This window comes from Hemiscyllium ocellatum, chromosome 3 (assembly GCF_020745735.1).
Source record: "Hemiscyllium ocellatum isolate sHemOce1 chromosome 3, sHemOce1.pat.X.cur, whole genome shotgun sequence".
NCBI classification, from domain to species: domain Eukaryota; kingdom Metazoa; phylum Chordata; class Chondrichthyes; order Orectolobiformes; family Hemiscylliidae; genus Hemiscyllium; species Hemiscyllium ocellatum.
The window spans coordinates 80,237,091-80,259,687 of record NC_083403.1 but is presented as its reverse complement, the minus strand read 5'-3'; the positions used below and the strand labels follow the sequence as shown (position 1 = coordinate 80,259,687).

At 42.4% G+C, this 22,597-nt stretch overlaps 1 protein-coding gene across 1 annotated transcript in view; it reads left to right on the top strand.

Annotated features, from left to right (window-relative positions):
- Positions 1-20,830, top strand: part of LOC132835685 (adhesion G protein-coupled receptor F5-like) — a 78,399-nt gene extending 57,569 nt beyond the window's left edge. The window contains exons 5-7 of the mRNA XM_060854842.1: positions 14,066-15,041; positions 17,786-17,827; positions 20,798-20,830. Of these exons, the coding sequence (XP_060710825.1) occupies positions 14,066-15,041; positions 17,786-17,827; positions 20,798-20,830 (1,051 nt within the window). The remainder of the gene's footprint in view (positions 1-14,065; positions 15,042-17,785; positions 17,828-20,797) is intronic.
- Positions 20,831-22,597: the final 1,767 nt, after the last annotated feature.

Below are 22,597 nucleotides of genomic sequence, written 5' to 3'. Positions count from 1 at the left end.
TCGAAGATATCACTGGGAGGGGCAGCTTCACACTGTATATCAGTGTGGTGGGGTGGGGGAGGGGGAGCATCACACTGTGTATATCACGGGAAGGGGCAGCTTCACACTGTGTATATCACTAGGAGGGATAGCTTCACACTGTGTATATCACTGAGAGGGACAGCTTCACACTGTGTATATCACCAGGAGGGGCAGCTTCACACTGTGTTTATCATCGAGAGGGGCAGATTCACATTGTATATATCACTGAGAGGGCCAGCTTTAAACTGTGTATATCACTGGGAGGGGCAGTTTCACACTGTGGATATCATCGAGAGGGGCAGCTTGACACTGTGTATATCACTGAGAGGGTCAGCTTCACATTGTGTATATCGCTGAGGGGACAGCTTCACACTGAGAGGGACAGCTTGACACTGTGTATATTACTGAGAAGGACAGCTTCACTGTATATATCAATAGAAGGGACAGCATACACTGTGTATATCACTAAGAGGGGCAGCTTCACACTGAGAGTGGCTGCTTCACATTGTGTATATCATTGAGAGGGGCAGCTACACATTGTGCATATCACTGGGTGGGGCAGCTTCACACTGTGTATATTACTGAGAGGGGCAGCTTCACACTGTGTATATTACTGGGAGGGGCAGCTTATACTATGTATATCTCTGGGAGGAGCAGCTTCACACTGTTTATATCACTAGGATGGACAGCTTCACACTGTGTACGTAACTGAGAGGGGCAGATTCACACTGTGTATATCACTGAGAGGGGCAGCTTTAAACTGTGTATATCTCTGGGAGGGGCAGTTTCACACTGTGTATATCATCGAGAGAGGCAGCTTCACACTGTGTACATCACCCAGAGGGACCGCGTCACACTGTGTATGTCACTTGGACGGACGGCTGCACACTGTGTATATCTGGAGAATGGAAGCTTCACACTGTGTATATCAGTGGGAGGGGTAGCTTCACACTGAAAGGGGCAGCTTCGCACTGTGTATATCACTGAGAGGGGCAGCTTTAAACTGTGTATATCACTGGGAGGGGCAGTTTCACACTGTGTATATCACTGGGAGGGGCAGTTTCACACTGTGTATGTCATGGAGAGGGACAGCTTCACACTGTGTATATCACTGAGAAGGGCAGATTCACACTGTGTATATAACTGAGAGGGGCAGGTCCACACGGTGTATATCAGTGGGAGGGGCAGCTTTAAACTTTGTATACCACTGGGAGGGGCAGTTGTACACTGTGTGTAAAATCAAGAGGGGCAGCTTCACACTGTGTGTATCACTGGGAGGGGCAGCTTCACACTATATATATCACTGGGTGGGGGGGGGGAGCTTCACACTGTGTATATCACTATGATGGACAGATTCACACTGTGTATATCACCAAGAGGGACACCTTTTCACTCTGTATATCATCGAGAGGGGCAGCTTCACACTGTGTATATCACTATGATGGACAGATTCACACTGTGCATATCACCAAGAGGGACACCATTTCACTCTGTATATCATCGAGAGGGCAGCTTCAAACTGAGAGGGGCAGCTTCACACTTTGTGTTTCCCCGGGAAGTGCAACCTCACACTGTGTATATCACGGGAAGGGGCAGCTTCACACTGTGTATATCACTGAGAGGGCCAGCTTTAAACTGTGTATATCACTGGGAGGTGCAGTTTCACACTGTGTATATCATCGAGAGGGGTAGCTTCACACTGTGTATATCACTGAGAGGGACAGCTTCACACTGTGTATATCACTGAGAGGGACAACTTCACACTGTGTATATCACCAGGAAGGGCAGCTTCACACTGTGTATATCACTGAGAAGGGCAGATTCACACTGTGTATATTCATGGGCGGGGGCAGTTTCACACTGTGTATATCATCGAGAGGGGCAGCTTCACACTATGGATATCACTGAGAGGGACAGCTTCATACCTTGTATATCACCAGGAGGAGCAGCTTCACACTGTGTATATAACTGAGAGGGGCAGATTCACACTGTGTATATCAGTGGGAGGGGCTGCTTTAAACTGTGTATACCTCTGGGAGGGGCAGTTGTACACTGTGTATAACATCGAGAGGGGCAGCTTCACACTGTGTGTATCACTGGGAGGGGCAGCTTCACACTGTGTATATCACGGGGGAGGGCAGCTTCATACTGTGTATATCACGGGAAGGGGCAGCTTCACACTGAGGGGGCAGCTTCACACTGTGTATATCACTGGGAGGGGCTGCTTCACGCTGTGCATATCAGTGGGAGAGACAGCTTCACACTGTGTATATCACCGGGAGGGTCAGCTTCACATTGTGTATATCGCTGAGGGGACAGCTTCACACCGAGAGGGCAGCTTCACACTGTGTATATCACTGAGAGGGGCAGTTTCACACTGAGAGGGCAGCTTCACACTTTGTGTATCACCGGGAAGTGCAACCTCACACTGTGTATATCAACGAGAGCAGCCGCTTCACACTGTGCATATCACTGGGATGGAAAGCTTCACACTGTGTGTATCACTGGGAGGGGCAGCTTCACACTGTATATATCACTGGGGGGGGCAGCTTCACACTGTGTATATCACTAAGAGGGGCAGCTTCACACTGTGTTTGTCACTGAGAGAGGCAGCTTTACACTGTGTATATCACTGAAAGGGCCAGCTTCTTACTCTGTATATCACTGAGAGGGGCAGCTTCACACTGTGTATATAACTTGGACGGACAGCTTCAAACTGTGTATATCACCGAGAGGGGCAGCTTTACACTGTGCATATCACTGGGAGGGTTAGCTTCACACTTTGTATATCAGTGGGAAAAGCTGTTTCACACTGTGTCTTTCACCGAGAGTGGCAGCTACACACTGCGAACATCACTGGGAGGGGAAGATTCACACTTTGTATATTACTGAGAGGGGCAACTTCACAATATGTATATCACCGAGAGGGGCAGCATTTCACTGTGTATATCACTGGGAGGGGAAGATTCACACTGTGTATATTACTGAAAAGGGCAGCTTCACACTGTGTATATCACTGAGAGGGGCAGCTTCACACTGAGAGGGGCAGCTTCACACTGTGTATATCACTGAGAGGGGCAGCTCCACACTGAGTATATCACCGGGAAGTGCAACGTCATACTGCTTATATCACCGAGAGCGGCCGCTTCACTCCATGCATATCACTGGGAGGGACAGTTTCTCACTATGTATATCACTGGTAGGGGCAGCTTCACATTGTGTATATGATCGAGAGGGGCAGCTTCACACTGTATATCATTAAGAGGGGCAATTTCACACTGTGTATACCATTGGGAGGGGCAGCTTCACACTGTGTATATCACCGGGAGGGAAAGCCTCACGCTGTGTATATCACTGGGAGGGGCATCTTTACACTGTTTATATCACCGAGAGTGGCAGCTTTACTCTGCGTATAACACTGAGAGGGGCAACTTCACAATGTGTATATCACTGGGTGGGGCACCTTCACACATTGTAAATCACTGGGAGGGGCAGCTTCACACTATGTATATCACTGGGAGGGACAGCTTCACACTGTGTATATCATTGAGACGGGCAAATTCACACTGTGTGTATCACTGGGAGGAACAGCTTCACACTGTGTATAACACTGGGAGGGGCAACTTCACATTGTGTATATCACTGAGAGGGGCAGCTTCACACTGTGTATATCACCAAGAGGGGCACCTTCTCACTCTGTATATCACCGAGAGGGACAGCTTCACACTGTGTATATCACTGAGAGGGGCAGCCTCACACTGTGTATATCACTGGGAGGGGCAGCTTCACATGGTGTATATCATCGGGAGGAATAACTTCACACTGTGTATATCATGGGAAGAGGCAGCTTCACATTGAGAGGGGCAGCTTCACACTGTGTATATCACTGAGAAGGGAAGATTCACACCGTGTTTATCATTGAAAGGGACAGTTTCACACTGTGTATAACACTGGGAGGGCCAACTTCACATTGTGTATATCACTGTGTATATCATGGGAATGGGCAGGTTCACACTGAGATGGGCGGCTTCACACTGTGTATATCACTGGGAGGGGCAGCTTCACACTGTGCATATCACTGGGAGGGACAGCTCACACTGTGTATATCACCGGGAGGAACAGCTTCACACTGTGTATATCACTTGGACGGACAGCTTCACACTGTGTATATCACCGAGAGGGGCAGCTTTACACTGTGTATATCACTGAGAGGGTTAGCTTCACACTTCGTATATCAGCAGGAAAGGCAGTTTCACACTGTGTATATCACCAAGAGTGGCAGCTTCACACTGCGTACATCACTGGGAGGGGAAGATTCACACTGTGTATATTACTGAAAAGGGCAGCTTCACACTGTGTATGTCACCGGGAGGGGCAGCTTCACACTGTGTCTGTCACTTGGAGGGGCAGCTCCACACTGTGTATATCACTGACAGGGTACACCTTCGCCATGCCACTGTTCGTCCTGGTGCAACATTACCTGTCAAACATGGCGCAGGCCTCAAGGATATCAACCTTTTGCCCGGTTTCTGGTGAGTGGCAATTGTTCCCACAAGGTAATTTGGGATCAAAGCCGAACAAGAGGTCCACCATAGGGATGAGGAAAACTAAGTGATGGGATGACGAAAACAGAAATTGCTCTAAAAACACAGCAGGTCTGACAGCATCTGTGTACAGATGTTCTGAAGAAGGGGATCACAAAATCCGAACATCAACACTGTTTTGTGGAGAGAAATCCGTTGACATTTTGTATTCAGTAACCCTTCTGCAGTATGTCTCTCCACAGGTGCTGTTAGAACTGCTGTGGTCTTACAGCAATTTCTGATTTTGTTTTGGATTTTCAGCATCTGTCCTTCTTTTGGGTTTTAATTATTGGGGTGAATTTGGGAAGATATGCTCGGAATTCCTGTTAGGCTGCACAGCAAAAGACCCTCCAAAGAGCTCAATGCAACTCACTCTTAGCTAAAAGTCATCATCATATTCAGATCATGGATCGTGTTGCATTAATCATTATGAATATCTAGCTTTGAGAGGTCGAGTTAATTATTGCCTTGCAGCCCTCTCTGGACTCTGTTTGACAAACACAAGAGTCAGAATAAGGAAGACAAGCTAGAAGCTACAAGGGTATATCCTGAACTGTTAATATAGGTGCAAGTTTCTTCAACTGGGCAGGATTTCCAAATACCAATGTTTTGTCACCCTTGTTAAAGCTGGGATGGTGGCAGACTGGAAACAAATAACATGAATAAATGTAATAGCAGACAGTGAGTACCACAGGGATCAGTGCTGGGACCTATCTATTTACAACATAAAGACTAGATTCCCTACTGTGTGGAAACAGGCCCTTCAGTCCACACCTACCCTCTGAAGAGTAACCCACCTAAACCTCTTTTCCCCTCTGACTAATGCACCTAATACTGTGGGCAATTTTGCATAGCCAATTCACCTAACCAGCACATCTTTGGACTGTGGGCGGAAACCCACGCAGACACGGGGAAAATGCGCAAACTCCACACAGACAGTCACCCAAGGCTGGGATTGAGGAGAAAGTGAGGACTGCAGATGCTGGAGATCAGAGCTGAAAATGTGTTGCTGGAAAAGCTCAGCAGGTCAGGCAGCATCGAAGGAGCAGGAGAATCGACGTTTTGGGCATAAGCCCTTCTTCCCGAAACATCGATTCTCCTGCTCCTTGGATGCTGCCTGACCTGCTGCGCTTTTCCAGCAACACATTTCAAGGCTGGAATTGAACCTAGGACCCTGGTGATGTGACGCAGCTGTGCTAACCACTGAGATACCGTGCTGCCCATGTGATTTCATTAAGTGAACCAAATATATTTCCACATTTGCAGGTGAGACTAAGCTGGGTGGGAGGCCGAACTGTGAGGAGGATGCAGAGATGCTTCAGTGTGATAGGAACAAGTTGAGCGAGTGTGCAGATGCTTGGCAGCTGAAAGATAATGTTGATAAATGTGAGACTTTTCCACTTTGGTCGTAAAAGAAGGAAGGCAGATTATTAGCTAAATGGTGGCACATTGGAATATGGGAAGGGATAACTGGACCTGGGTGTTCTCATACACAAGTCCCTGAAAATAGGTGCAGCAGTCAGTGAAGAAGTATAATGGTATGTTTGCCTTCATAGTGAGAGGATCGGAATTTAAAAGCAGGATGTCTTCCTGCAATTGTACAGGGCATTGGTGAGACCATACCTCAAGTATTGCGTGCAGTTTTGGTCTCCTTATCTGAGGAAAGATGTCCTGATTATGAAATGCGATGAAGATTTGCTAGACTGATTTTGAATTGGTAGGACTGACATATGAAGAGGGACTGGATCAGTTATATTACACTAATTGGAGTTTAGAAGGATGAGGAAAGATCTCATAGTAATCTACAAAATTCTAACAGGACGAGACAGCAAGCGTGTTCCCTCCTTCCTATTGGAAAGATGTTGTGAAACTTGAAAGGGTTCAGAAATGATTTACAAGGGTGTTGTCAGAATTGGAGGATTTGAGCTATAAGGAGAGGCTGAACAGGCTGGGGCTGTTTTCTCTGGACCGTCGGAGGCTGAGGGGCTATCCTAGAGAGATTTACGAAATTATGAGGGGCATGGATAGGATAAATAAACTAAGTCTTTTCCCTGGGGTGGGTGAGTCCAGAACTAGAGAGCATATGTTTAGGATAAGAGGGGAAAAATATAAAAGAGACCTAAAGAGCAACTTTTTCATGTAGAGGGTGGTATGTGTATGGAATGACCTGCTGGAGGAAGTGATGGAGGCTGGTACAATTGCAACATTTAAAAGGCATTTGGATGGGTATATGAATAGGAAGGGTTTGGAGGGATATGGGCCGGGTGCTGGCAGGTGGGACTAGATTGTGTTGGGATATCTGGTCGGCATGAACAGGGTCTGTTTCCGTGCTGTACATCTCTATGACTCTCTGACTCTATGACTGAGAAGTCCAGAACTAGGTGTTACAGTCCAAAATGTGGGATTGGCCATTTATGACTGGAACGAGAAATTTCTTTACCAGAGATTTGTGCATTTTCTGCCGCAGAAATCAATCAAGGCCAAACATTTAGTGTTTTCAAGAAGGAATTAAATATAGTTCTTAGAGCTAAAGGGATCAAAGAGTCTGTGTAGAAAGCAGGAACAGGAGACTGAGTTGGGATAATTAGCCATGATCATATTGAATGGTAGAGCAGGCTATAGGACAGAAAATAACCTACTGTAGTTCCTATTTTCTCTTTCTTTTATGTTATATAGTAGCATTAAAGAAAAGTAATTGTCAATGCTGGCAAATAAATCAAATTATTTGTCCTAATGATGGAAATCATAGAATTGTAGATTCATTAAATTCCCACCATTCAGCCCATCAAGTCCACACTGACCCTTCGAAGAGCATCCGACCCAGATCCATCCCTCTATCCTGTTTCTGTATCCCTGCATTTTCCATGGTAAATCCACCTAGCCTGCAAATCCTTAGACACTCTCGCAATTTATTACGGCTAATCCTCCTAACCTCCCCATCTTTGGAAATGGTGGAATATTACGTTTTGGTTATCAGTGCATTCCCCAGTCACAGTGTTAGTGCAGTTTAAGGGTTAGTCTGGGATATTGAATCCTGCAATGTGAAAAAAAACTAGATATCAGGTTCGTCATATTATTAGATCAGGGTGACATTGGAAGCAGATGAAGGGGGTATCCTGGATTGGTTTCCCTAGTTCAACCGATACTGAAAATGTGTTGCTGGAAAAGTGCAGCAGGTCAGGCAGCATCCAAGGAACAGGAGATTCGACGTTTCGGGCATGAGCCCTTCTCCAGGAATTCCTGAAGAAGGGCTTATGCCTGAAACGTCGAATCTCCTGTTCCTTGAATGCTGCCTGACCTGCTGCACTTTTCCAGCAACACATTTTTAGCTCTGATCTCCAGCATCTGCAGATCTCACTTTCTCCCAGTTCAACCGATACTAAACTAGTTGAATTGACAAAGAAATTAAAGGTTGGAGTTGTCTATACAATCTATGAATACTGAGGTCATTCATATATCACAGAGTATTTGGGACTGGTGAAAATAGGTTGATCATTAAAGAAGCCTGATAGACTTTCCTTTTATTCTAGATAATAGCACCAATGAGATGCAATTAGTCATTCCAATAATTGAATTAACAGACTTACACCAGTGGTGAAATTGTTGGAGTTGTGGGGCTTGATTATTCAAACTTTCTTCATTAAACAGTTGTTACCATTATATTAAATTGAAGAAACTGCATGCATTATGCAGGCCAGAAAATTAGGCAGTAGAGTCCGATTTGATTAGGTTACCCACAGTGTGAAAACAGGCCCTTCAGCCCAACAAGACCACAAAGAGTAACCCACCCAGACCCATTCCCCTACATTTACCCCTGACTAGGGCACCTAACACTACAGACAATTTAGTACAGCCAATTCACCTTACCTGCACATCTTTGGACTGTGGGAGTAAACCCACGCAGACTCAGGGAGAATGTGTAAACACCACACAGACAGTCATCCAAGGCTGGAATCGAACCTGGATCCCTAGCGCTGTGAGGTAGCAGTGCTAACCACCAAGCCACCACCCTGCACGTAGAGATGTACAGCATGGAAACAGACCCTTCAGTCCAACTCACTGACTAGATTTCCCAAATTAATCCAGTCCCATTTGCCAGCACTTGATCCATATCCCTCTAAACCCTTCCTATTCATACACCCATCCAGATGTCTGTTAAATGATGTCATTTTATCAGCCTCTACCACTTCCTCTGACGGCTCAGTTGCCTCTTAGGTCCATTTTAAATCTTTCCTCTCTCACCCTAAGCTAATGACCCCTAGTTCTAGACTCCCCCACCCCAGGGAAAAGACCTTGTCTATTTACCCTATCCAAACCCATCATGATTTTAGAAACTTCTATAAGATCACCTCTCAGCCTCTGATGGTCCAGAGAAAACAGCCTTATCCTACTCAGCCTCTCCCTATAACTCAAAACCTCCAGCCCTGGCAACATGCTTGTAAATCTTTTCTGAATCCTTTCAAGTTTCACACCATCTTTCCCATAGGGGGGAGACCAGAATTGCACACAATATTCCAAAAGAGGCCTAACCAACACCCTCTACCGCCGCAACATGATCTCCCAATCCCTATATTCAATGCTCTGACCAATAAAGAAAAGCATATTAAACACCCTCTTCACTATCCTAACTACCTGCAATTCCACTTTCAAGGAGCTATGAACCTGCACACCAAGGTCTCTTCATTCAGAAATGCTCCCTAGATCCTGACCATTAAGTGTATAAGGCCTGCCTCTGATTTCCCTTTCCAAAAATGCAGCACTTCACATTTATCTGAATTAAAATCCATCTGCCACTCTTTGGCCCATTGGCCCATCTGAGCAAGATCCTGTTGTAATCTGAGATAATCTTCTTCGCTGTCCACTACACCTCCGATTTTGATGTCATCTGCAAACTTACTAACTATACCTTCTATGTTCACACTCAAATCATTAATATAAATGACGAAATGCAGTGGACCCAATGCTGATCCTTGTGGCACCCCACTGGTCACAGGCATGCAAGTTCCATATCCAAATGGCTAGTTCTCCCTATGATCTAACCTTGCTAATCAGTCTACCATGAGGAACCTTGTTGAACTCTTAATTGAAGCCCATATACATCACATCCACCGCTCTGCCCTCATCAGTCCTCTTTGTTACTTCTTTTGAAAATTCAATCAAATTGGAGAGATGTGATTTCCCTCACACAAAACCATGTTGACTATCCTTAATCAGTCTTTGCCTTTCCAAATGCACGTATATCCTGTATCTCAGGATTCCCTCAAACACCTTGGCCACCACCAATGTCAGTTTCACCAGTCTATAGTTCCCTGGCTTTTCTTTACCACCTTTCTTAAATACTGGCATCACATTGGCTAAATTCCAGTCTTCTAGTACCTTACCTGTTACTATTGATGATCCAAACACCTCAGCAACAGGTCCAGCAATCCCACTTCCCTAGCTTTCCATAGAGTTCTAGGGTACACCTAATCAGGTCCTGGGAATTCATTCACCTTTATGCATTTTAAGATATCCAGTACCTGCTCCTCTGTAATATGAATATTTTTCAAGATTTCACCATCCATTTCCTGACCTTCTGTATCTTCCATATCCTTCTCCACAGTAAATACTGATGTAAAATATTCCTTTAGTATCACGCCCATCTCCTGCAGTTCCACAGATAGGCTACCTTGCTGATCTTTGATGGGTTCTATTCTCTCCCTGGTCACTCTTTTGTCCTTAGTGTATTTAGAAAATCCCATTGAATTCTCTTTCACCCTATTTGCCAAAGCTATCTCATGGCCCTTTTTGCCCTCCTGATTTCTCTCTAAACTATACTCCCACTCCTTTATGCTCTTCTAAGGATTCTCTCGATCTCTGCTGTCAATACCTGACATGGGCTTCCCTCTTTTTCTTAACCAAAACCTCAATTTCTCCAGTCAGCTGGCATTCTCTGCACCTACCAGGCTTTCCTTTCATCTTAACAGGAATATACCATCTCTGGATTCCTGTTATATCATTTTTGAAGGCTTCCCATTTTCCAGCTGTCCCTTTACCTGCGAATATTCACATGAAATCAACCTAATACCATCAAAATTAGCCTTCCTCCAATATAGAACATCAATCTTTAGATCCAGTCTCTCCTTTTCCATCATTATTTTAAAGCTAATAGAATTATGGTCGCTAGCCCCAGAGTGCTTCCCCATTGACATCTCTGTCACCTGCCTTGCCTTATTTCCCAAGAGTAGGATCAGATTTTCTACTTTCTCTAGTATGTACATCCACACACTGAATCAGAACATTTTCTTGTACACATTTAACAAATTCCTCTCCACCTAAACCCTTAACACTATGGCAGTCCCAGCCTATGTTTGGAAAGTTAAATTCCTTGTCATAATCACCCTACTATTCTTGTTTTTAAGTGAGGTCTCCTGAGAAATTTGTTTTTCAATTTCCCACTGACTATTGGGGGTCTGTTGTACAATCCCAATACGGTGATCATAACTTTCATTTTTTTTAGTTACACACAAAATAACTTCCCTCGCGCGTTACCAGGAATATTCTCCCTCAGTACAGCGGTAATGCTATCCCTTATCAAAAGTGCCACTCCCCCTCCTTTCTTGCCCCTTCTTTCTATCATTCCTGTAGCATTTATATCCTGGAACATTAAACTGCCAGTCCTGTCCATCCCTGAGCCATGTTTCTATAACTGCTATGATATCCCAGTCCCATGTTCTTAACCATGCCCTAAGTTCAACTGCCTTCCCTGTTAGGCATCTTGCACTAAAATAAATGCAGTTTAATTTATCAGTTCTACCTTGTTCCCTGCTTTGTTCTTGCCTGCCCTGACGGTTTAACTTGCTCCTTTTCGCAACTGTAACAGTCTCAGATTGATCTCTTTCCTCACTATCTCCCCAGATCCCACCACCCACCCCCCACCTTACTAGTATAAATCCTCCCGAGCAGCTCTAGCAAATCTCTCTGCCAGTATATTAGTCCCCTTCCAATTCAGGTGCAATCCGTCCTTCTTGTACAGGTCAATTCCACCACATAAGAGATTCCAATGATCCAAAAATGTGAACCGTTCTCCCCTGCACCAGCTCCTCAGCCATACATTCATCTGCTCTATCCTCTTATTCCTACCCTCACTAGCTCGCAGCACCAGCAGTAATCCAGATATTACTACCCTTGGGGACCTTTTTTAAATTCCTGCCTAACTTCCTGTATTCTCCCTTCAGAATCTCATCCTTTTCCCTTCCTGTGTCATTGGTTCCAATGTGTACAATGACCTCCTGATGGTCCCTCTCCCCTTTGAGAACATTCTGCACCCTCTCTGAGACATAATTAATCCTGGCACCAGGGAGGCAATACACCATTATAACTTCTTGCTGCTCCAGACTAACTTAGTGCCTATGTCTAATATTTTAAAATTTTAATCAAGAGACAGATCTCAATAAAATATATAACCAAAAAAAAACTCTACTCACTATTTAAAAAAGACACCAAGGTTACACTTAAAAACTATGTTCTTATCTGTTCCTATGCTATGAGCTCCCCCTCTCAAGTTCCTACAAGGTCAGCTGTGAATTTCGCAATTTGTTAATTTTTCTTAGACACATTCCAATGTCCAGAAAAACTTGACGTCAAACAGCAAAGGTAGTAACTGTGCAGATTCACTGCTGTGTCAGTCAGCACTGTGGGTTTCTTTCTCCTCTCTCTCTCTATCTCACTCACCCTCACTGCCCATGCAATCTCGGCCTTTGTCTGTCTTCCTCTTTTTTAAAATGCTGTTGTTTTGGTCTTGTGACCCCAAAGTTCCAAAACAATGAAACAGCTTATAAAACCTGCATTAATGCTCCTGGTATTCAAGGAAATCAGCTCCAACATCAAAAATACCTCAAAAAAGGAGCAGTTCTCACAGCCACAATTTTTCCCTGTCCTACATCTTGGATTACCCAGAATCCTAAGTAGGTACAAAAAGCAAAACAAACATAATGGCTAAACAAATATTTACATTGAACAGTAGGCTGGCTAGAAATATAAAAACATTTTAAAAGCATATAGTAAAGAGTTTCTAGAGATCCTTAAGAAGAAAAGTGAGTGTTGAACCTATAAAAATGTGTCCATCAGTAATGGGAAAAAGAATCAGGAGATGGTAGATGAATTGAGCATTCATCTGACCCACTATTACAAGTGTACAAGAAATATTGGAGAAATAGCCGAAATATAAAATCAGGAATTTGACGGGAGAGGGGAACTGATGAAATCTGTTATCATCAAGGAAGCAGATTGAGCAACCTGTTGGAGCTGCAGGCTGAGAAGTGCCCAGGTCTTGATGAACTTCATCCCTGGCTCTTAAAATAAGTGATGAGTGACAGGTTGCATTTATTGGTTTGGTGGAAATACAGGTGACCTCAATGAAACATACAAAATTCTTAAAGGGCTTGACAAGATAGATGCTGAGAATATATTCCCTTGGGGAGAAAGTTAAGTCTGCAGATGCTGGAGATCAGAGTCCTTCCTGATGAAGTGTTTATGCCCGAATCGTCAATTATTCTGCTCCTCTGGTGCTGCTTGACCGGCTGTGCTTTTCCAGCACCACACTCTCCCATATTCCTTCTGACCAGAGAATCTAGAAGCTGGGGATCAAGAATACTAAAACAAGGCAGGTAGCCATATAGAACAGACATCGCTTCACTCAAAGGTTTGTGAACCTTTGGATTCTCTATAGATGTGGATTTATAGTTAATGTACATATGGTCAAGATGGCCAGCTGGAAGTGATTTGATCACCTGAAGGGTTCAAAGAAACTCTTCCTCAATTGATTTTACTTCACTTAGTTTGTCTCTTTTTTTTCAGAGGATATATATAATTGTGCAAGGAGGTGGTGTCAATAAGGTTTTTTTCCACCTTTATGAATGTGAAACAAGTTTAAAGGACAGTGTTCTATCCATGCATTCAATTTATATATGTTCAAATATGTATCTTTTAGCAATTTTCAGATGCTAAGAATATTTGATTTCTGCGAATTTGCAAATCAGTAGTTGAGTAATAAAGACTACTTGTATTTTTCAGAATTTCTTGCAAACAGTGAGCAGAATGATCTCTTCTTCATCAAAGGGTACATGGGAAATTCTATCAGACTCAAGTGAAAATATTCGCAACCCTAGTTTTGGATTACTACAGTCAGTGGAAAATTTTACCACTCGTTTCAATATGCAGAATAATAGTTTAGATATCAAAGAAGAGAATCTTATATTCAAAGTTCGTAGAAATGTCCATCAAGATAATAAAACATCTATTAATTTAAACTTTGATAATATTTCCACTGCAGAATATGTCAATTTAAGTGCAACTCTATTCATTTCATCTGAAAAACCTAATGAGGCACCAAATGTCACAGTTATCGGTATTGCATATCCAACCTGGATTGATATTTTACCCAATACCACAACTTTTGATGGAAATTTTTTGATTAATAGTCTCGTCCTGACAGTAGTAATAAACATTAAGGAACCTATTAATGTCAAGATGACCTTCTCACTAAGAAATCGCACACTAGCTTTCAACACTGCAGTGTGTGGCTTTTGGGATTTTACAGGCAGGGGTGCGTGGAATGATACTGGCTGTGAGCCTGAAATCAACGAAGAAAATATTACATGTCACTGTGACCACTTGACATCATTTTCGATTTTAATGTCTCCTGATACCAAAGACAGCCCAGCTTTGAATTATATCACCAGTATCGGGGTTGCCATCTCAATCGGAAGTTTACTAATCAGTATTATTATAGAAGCCATAATGTGGAAGCATGTGACCAAACATATAACCTCGTATATTCGCCATGTTGGAATTCTGAATATTGCAGTAAATCTGCTGGTCGCTGACATATGGTTCATTGTGGCTTCAGCTGTAGAACCAGGAACACAGGCTTGCACAGCTGCAACTTTCTTCACTCATTTTTTCTATCTTGCCTTATTCTTCTGGATGTTAACCCTGGGCCTGCTGCTTGTCTATCGTTTACTATTCCCTTTCCATGATCTCAGCAGATCAGTTATGATGGGAATATCATTTGCCATTGGTTACCTGCCTCCATTGATAATCTCAATCATCACAATCGGAGTTACCTTTCCAAGAAACAGTTACACCAGAGAACGTGCCTGCTGGCTTGGCTGGGAGATGGAATACCCTCTGCTTGCATTTGTTATACCTGCATTGGTTATAATCGCAATCAATGTCATCATTCTGATTATAGTCATTTTTAAGTTGCTGCGACCAACAATTGGGGATGGATCCAGAGCCAATAATCAGGAAAGAGAAGTGTTCAAACTGATTGCGAGATGCGTTGCTGTGCTAACCCCAATCCTTGGACTCACCTGGGCGTTTGGAATACCAGCCTTTCAAAAAGGTTCCCCCGTTGCTTTCCATTATATATTTACAATTCTCAATGCTTTTCAGGTATGTGTCAATTATGTTTCATAACTTCTGACTTCTCTTATGTTAGCTCAAAATATGCAATAGAATTCACAAAAAGCATTACCAACAACTGAACATGTAGATTAGGAGTGACAGTGGAATAGCGATATTGTCACTGCATTGGAAATTGAGAGTACCAAACTGACGCTCTTCAAATCTCATAAGGCAGGCAGTGAAATTTAAATTCAATTGGTAAATCTGGAATTAAAAGCTAGCATAATCATAACCATGAAATCATTGTTGTAAAAACAATCTGGTTCACTAATGTCCTTAATACCTACCTGGAAATCTACCATTCTCACCTGGCCTGGCCTAATATGACCCAAGATGCACAGAAATGTGGTTGACTCTTGAAAAACTGTTGAAATAGCCCAGCAAGTCACTCAGTTGTATCAAGTGCGACAAAGTCTGAACAAAGAAATGACACAAGATGAGTCACTTGGCATTGACCTAGGTACGGAAACAAAATGGCAAAACCCAAGCCCTGTTGATCCTGCAATGTTCTCCTTATCAACATCTGGTACGCTGTGCCAAAATTGGAGGAACTGTCCGATCAACCAGTCAACACAAAAGCCTGACATAGTTATACTTATAGAATCATTCCTTATGCACAAAATCCCAGATGACTTCAGCACCATCTCTTGTATGTGTTGCCCTGCTGGCAAGGGTGGTAAAGACAATCCAGTGAACTATAGACCAGTGAGCCTGATGTCGGTGGTGAGCAAGTTGTTGGAGGGAATCCTGAGGGACAGGATGTACTTGTATTTGGAAAGGCAAGGATTGAGTAGGGATAGTCAACATGGTGTTGTGCATAGGAAATTATATCTCACAAACTTGATTGAGTTTTTTGAAGAAGTAACAAAGAGGATTGATGAGGGCAGAGTGGTAGATGTGATCTGTATGGACTTCAGTAAGGCGTTTGACAAGGTTCCCCATGGGAGAAAAGTTAACAAGGTTAGATCTCATGGAATGCAGGGAGAACTAGCCATTTGGATACAGAACTGGCTCAAAGGTAGAAGACAGAGGGTGGTGGTGGAGGGTTGGTTTTCAGACTGGAGGCCTGTGACCAGTGGAGTGCCACAAGGATTGGTGCTGGCTCTCTACTTTTTGTCATTTACATAAATGATTTGGTTGTGAGTATAAGAGGTACAGTTAGTCAGTTTGCAGATGGTACCAAAATTGAAGGTGTAGTGGACAGTGAAGAAGGTTACCTCAGATTACAACAGGATCTTGACCAGATGGACCAATGGGCTGAGAAGTGGCAGATGGAATTTAACACAGATAAATGCGAGGTGCTGCATTTTGGGAAAGCAAATCTTAGCAGGACTAATACACTTAATGGTAAGGTCCTGGAGAGTATTGCTGAACAAAGAGACCTTGGAGTGCAGATTCATAGCTCCTTGAAAGTGGAGTTGCAGGTAGATAGTGAAGAAGGCGCTTGGTATGCTTTCCTTTATTAGTCAAAGTATTGAGTACTGGAGTTGGGAAGTCATGTTGCGACATTGGTTAGGCCACTTTGGAATATTGCGTGCAATTCTGGTCTCCTTCCTATTGGAAAGATGTTGTGAAACTTGAAAGGGTTCATAAAAGATTTACAAGGATGTTGCCAGGCTTGGACGATTTTTCATGGAGAGGCTGAACAGGCTGGGGCTGTTTTCCCTGGAGTGTCGTAGGCTGAGGTGTGACCTTGTAGAGGTTTTCAAAATTATGAGGGGCATGGATAGGGTAGATAGACAAAGTCTTTTCCCTAGAGTGGGGGAATCCAGAACTAGAGGACACAGGTTTAAGGTGAGAGGGGAAAGATATAAAAGAGACCTATGGCGCAACTTTTTCACACAGAGGGTGGTACATGTATGGAATGAGCTGCCAGAGGATGTGGTGGAGGCTGGTACAATTGCAACATTTAAGAGGCATTTGGATGGGTATATGAATAGGAAGGGTTTGGAGGGATATGGGCCGGGTGCTGGCAGGTGGGACTAGATTGTGTTGGGATATCTGGTCGGCGTGGACAGGTTGGACCGAAGGGTCTGTTTCCATGCTGTATATCTCTATGACTCTAATATTCAGCTACTTCCATAGTGAAAGTTCTCCATTGCTGATCTGTGCAGCCACTCACTTCAAAACTTTACTCTTGTCATATCTACACCTTAACCCCACCCCACCCCACTCCCCTCACCCCATATCATCTCCTGACACCGTTGTTCAGTGTCTCCTATGTGATCTCAGAGTGCATTCAAATTTCATAATTGCTTTCCTCAATCTTAATATTAATCACTCCCAACGATTACTCCCCCTCTCAATCTCCAGACATTGTCTCCGCTCTCCAGTTACTCTCTTGTAGGGATACCCTTCAATTTGGCCAGTTGCCATGTTCTTTACCTCCCCATTATTTCCCAGTCACTGCTCTTCTCCTCAATAACCATTCATGGTAAAAAGCAGGAGCAAGGAACTTATAGGAAGATAAATCCAGATTCTAGGGCTCAGGCAGCATGAAGACGTGGCTGCCAGTGATGTTGTGAAAATATGTTTAACATTGTGGCCGAAGGACCACCAGACCCACCAAAACTTTGCTTTGATCAACATGTTAGTGTACTTTAAAGAAAGCTTGGATTTTATTTTCTATTAAATTATTTACAAATGGTCAATTTGGAATAATTAATGGGCTATTAAATAAGTGGTTGCAATTAATTAAAGATCCATTGGTTAACTGCTTTTTATTTTTTTAGGGACTCTTTATTTTGGTCTTTGCAGTGTTGCTAGATAATAAGGTAAGCTGCAGATGCTATTTTGAGCAGTTGTCTGGCATGTTCTATTTTCACAACATCTAACAATTTGTTTTCTTGCACTACTAATTTAGGTACGGCATTCCTTGATGAAGAAGTCTATGTTGTCACAATCCTCTTCCGAAGCACAGGTGAGATTAATAAAATTGAGCATGACACAATGTTACCATCTGAAAAAGAAAAGATGCATCAATGCTTTAGATGGGAAGACCTTTCCTCAGAATTGGTTGGAATTGGTTGGTCAGAGTGAATAAATCAATGGGAATGGAAGGACAATAACAATGTTCATGGTGTCCCAAGGTAGTGTTCAGAGAATTAACAAGACGAATGGTTGGTTAAAGGTCATATATAAAGAATGCTGCAACCAGTGTTGTGGCATTATTCTGATCCCAACCGATATTGCTACTGGACAAGATTCCACAACATAATCTGGCTTGACAGATATTCGTTTAACATGGTGATCATTCCCCAACACAAAGTACATAAAGCTGCAGATTTTCTTTAACAATAAAATAGATTTCATTACATGAAATAAAAAGATAAAGTAAAGCAAACCAAGCTATTTAAGAATAGAACACAGATTGAAAATCTTAAACCACGCAGCTAAACAAAGTTTCATCTGTTTCCCAACACCATCACTTTACAATATTTCAAATCTAGAAATATCACTGTTCTATACTAAACTTCTAGATTCAATTTAACGACTTCTCCCCAAATCTTTCCTGTCCTCTGTATAGTTTTCTTACAAGAATACTCAGAAAACTGAAAGTTTAGACTTTCTCAGTCTTATAGAAATCAACCGGTTTCTAACTAATAGTCCTGGCCTGCAATTAACAAACTAAACTTTTACATCAAGGCCTGGCACTCCTTTATAAGAGGGAAAGTGTATTTGCTTTTGACCCAGTCAGGTCTCCCTCAAAACTGCCCTAAAAAGCTTTCAATTTATAGGATTTCAAAGCTAAGTTAAATCCCTGACTATTCTAAACCAAAACAAGGAAATGGATTCAATGTTCACAATCTATGTTGTGAACCCCAAAAGTAAAGTGGCAGGATGGCAAAGCTTACAATCAAGGGATCAGATAAACGCGACAATCCTGACCCATCAAATTGTCAATAGTGGTGGGCTATTAACTCACAGGTGGAGAAGGCTCCACAAATATTCCCATTGTAATGATGGGAGAAAACGAGAATATTAGCGCAAAAGAAAAGGCTAAAGCATTTGCAACAATCTTCAGCAAAAGTGTTGGGTGGATGATCCATCTCAGCCTCCTCCAGAGATCCTCAGCATCACAGATACCGGTCTTCAAATAATTTGTTTCACTCCACATGTTATCAAAAAATGGCTGGAGGATGCAGCAACTGAAAACATCAAAGGCTGTGGACCCGAACAATATTCTGGCATTGGTACTGAAGACTTAGGCTCCAAAACTTATTGTGCCTCAAACCAAGCCACTCCTTCCTCCGGAAGGTGCGAAGTGCAGTTGCGTGCTGATGAATGCATTAATATTCAGCATCATTTCCAAATGCTCAGACACAGAAACAGCCCTTTTCCAAATGCAGCAAGACCTCGATAGCATCTGGGTTGGGTTGCCAAGTGGCAAATAGCATATATATGCATTTGCACTACACAAGTGCCAGGGAATGACCATCTCCAACAAAAAGAGATTGAACCATCTCCATTTATGGTCTTATAAACATTCAATGGTATTGCAATTGCTGAAACACCCTCTATCAATTTCCAGGGCATTACCATTAACCAGAAACTGAACTGGACTAGACATATAAATAAATTGACTATAACACCAGGTCAAAGGAATCAAAGTAACTCACCTCCAGACACCCAAAGCTTGTCCATTATCTACAAGATACAAGTCAGGAGTGTGATCAAATACTCATCACTTGCCATGATGGGTGCAGCTCCAACCAACACTCACAAAACTTGCCATGCATTCAATTCCACAGGATCTGGAGAGGAGAGGGGAGATCAGGTTCTAGTGATGAAGGTGGATTGGGGGCACATCAGAAAAGAGGCAGACATGGAATTTGTAGTGGGAAATTGAAATTCCTTGAAGTTAATTTTGGGAGTTTATTTTCCTCCATCATTTTTGTAAAAGAAGAGAAATTCTTAGTTGTTATTAAAGTTGCTCCAGAGGCTTGAATCCAGAAACCTATTGTCTGAATCTCCCACCTGCCACCTTTGTAGGGAGCAAATGGGGATATTTCTGATTTGCTAGTTGTGGTTCATTGAAGCAACAGCATAAGTTAATATGCAATCAATCAACTGATCTGATTTTCACTAGTGGGATGTCCAAATCGTGGACTGGTTAGAGAAGATCTTAAATTGCTAAAATTTCTTTGAAGATGTAACATGCACTCTTGGAGAACGTAAGAAATAGGAGCAGGAGTAGGCCATCTGGCCAGCCAAGCTTGCTCCACCACTTAATAAGATCATGGATAATCTTTTCATGGACTCACCTCCATTTACCCACCCGCTCACCATAACCCTTAATTCCTTTACTATTCAAAAATCTATCTTTCTTTGTCTTAAAAACATACAATGAGGTAGCTTCAACTGCATTACTGGATAGGGAATTCCACAGATTCACAACTCTTTGGGTGAAGAAATTCCTCATTAACTCAGTCCTGAATATGTTCCCCCTTACTTTGAGGCAATGCCCCCTAGTTCTAGTTGCACCTGCCAGTGGTAACAGCATTCCTGTTTTGAGCTTAACAATTTCCTTCATAATTGTATATGTTTCTGTAAGATTCCCCTCTCATTCTTTGCAATTCCAATGGGTATAGTTACAGTCTACTCAATCTCTCCTCATAAGCCAACCCAATCAACTCTAGAATCAACCGAGTGAACCTCTGTTGCACAGTTAAGTATTTTAGCCTTTTGGATATCATTCTGGGTCACTTTTTGAAATCTTAATTTCTATCTCCTTTTTTATCCAGGGAACTCTGAATGTGTTTGCTGTACTGCCTTGATGATATCCAAACATCCCTTCTTTGAAAATAGCCTACTGTTCACTTACAGTTTCTCCTGCCAACTGCTGGCTTCCAGCTCTATTGCTTCATTGAAGTCATGCCACTGTTCCTGTCTATATTCAGATAATTAAAGTCTTCCATTATAAATTTTCCATAATGTTTGCATATCTCTTTAATATCTTTGCTCACTTGTTCTTGTACATCCTTCCTACCAGTTCCTTTAATTCTGGCCCTGAGCCTTTGGGTTCTCTATCTACAGCATTATATTGTTCTCCGTTATCACTACCACCAATTCTCTTCCTTTTCTTCCTTTACTGTTATAGCCACAACACAGTAATTTCGCATGGCAATCTGCCTGTAACTTGCCAACCTTATTTACTTATACTCTGTGTGTTCTGGTTTAGAAAGTGTGAATTTCTCTCTTATTCTTACTGAACCTTAACTTATTGTTCTGTATTCAAGTGCTATCTGTCACTCAAAGTTTGCAACTTTAATTAGGAATGCATTTTCCACTTCAATTAATCATGTAGCACAAAATTGAAACAAATGCTTTCTAAATGAGGAGAAAGTCAGAAGTCTGAAGTGAAAAGAAACTTGAGAGTTCTGTCCAGGATTATCTCAAGGTAAACTTGCAGGTTGAGTCTGTGATTAGGAAGGCAAATGCAATGATGACATTCATTTTGAGAGGGCTTGAATATAAAAGCAGGGATGTACTTCTGAGGCTCTATATGGCTCTAGTCAGGCCACATTTGGAGTATTTTGCACAATTTTAGGGCCCCATATCTCACGAAGGATGTTCTGCCCTGGAGTGTGTTCAGAGGAGGTTCACAAGAATGGTCCCAGGAATGAAAAGCTTAACAAATGAGGAATGTTTGAGGACTCTGGGTTTATACTTGATGGAGTTTAGAAGGATAAGGGGGATCTAATTTAAATATACAGAATATTGAATAGCCTGGACAGAGTGGATGTCGGGAAGATGTTTCCATTGGTAGGACTGACTAGGATCCAGAGGCATTACCTTGGAGTAAAAGGAAGTCCTCTTACAACAGAGATTAGAAGAAACCTTTTCAGCCAGAGAGTGGTGAATCTATGGAGTTCATTGCCACAGAAAGCTGTGGAGGCCAGATCATTGAATTTGATTAAGACTGAGATAGATTAGTTCTTGAGCATCAAGGGGATCACGGGTTACGGGGAGAAAGCTGGAGAATGGGGTTGAGAAATGTATCAGCCATGATTGAATGGTGGAGCAGAATCAATTGACTGAATGGCCCAATTTATGCTCCTATGTCTTATGGTCTGAACAATGTTTATTCCAATATAATTGTTTATAGGTCTAATAAGTCATTTAATATTATTACTGTCTAATTTCATGAAGTAAATGTTTAAATGTACTTTGCACTAGAGTGAAACCTTCATCTATTGGTAATATTTCTAACTTTAAGTTAGAAAGTGAAAGTTATTAAAAGAATTCTGTCTGTTGCCAATGGAAACTATTTTATCTGTTCTGAATCTTAAATTATGTTTGGAATGGCAAATTGTATTCAACAGGTATGGGTGGATACAATTCCTAACATTGCTGATGACTGGAGACTGCAACTTAGCGACTATTACATTACCTCTGACAGTACTAAAGCATCCTACTACATGTTGAAATCATTCCAAGTATTCTCCATCTATCATAGATACTACAATGGGTTGAAGTTATATAGTGATAAACGAAAGACACAACATTATTGTTTCTTTTTATGATGACTTGCTAATCTTGGT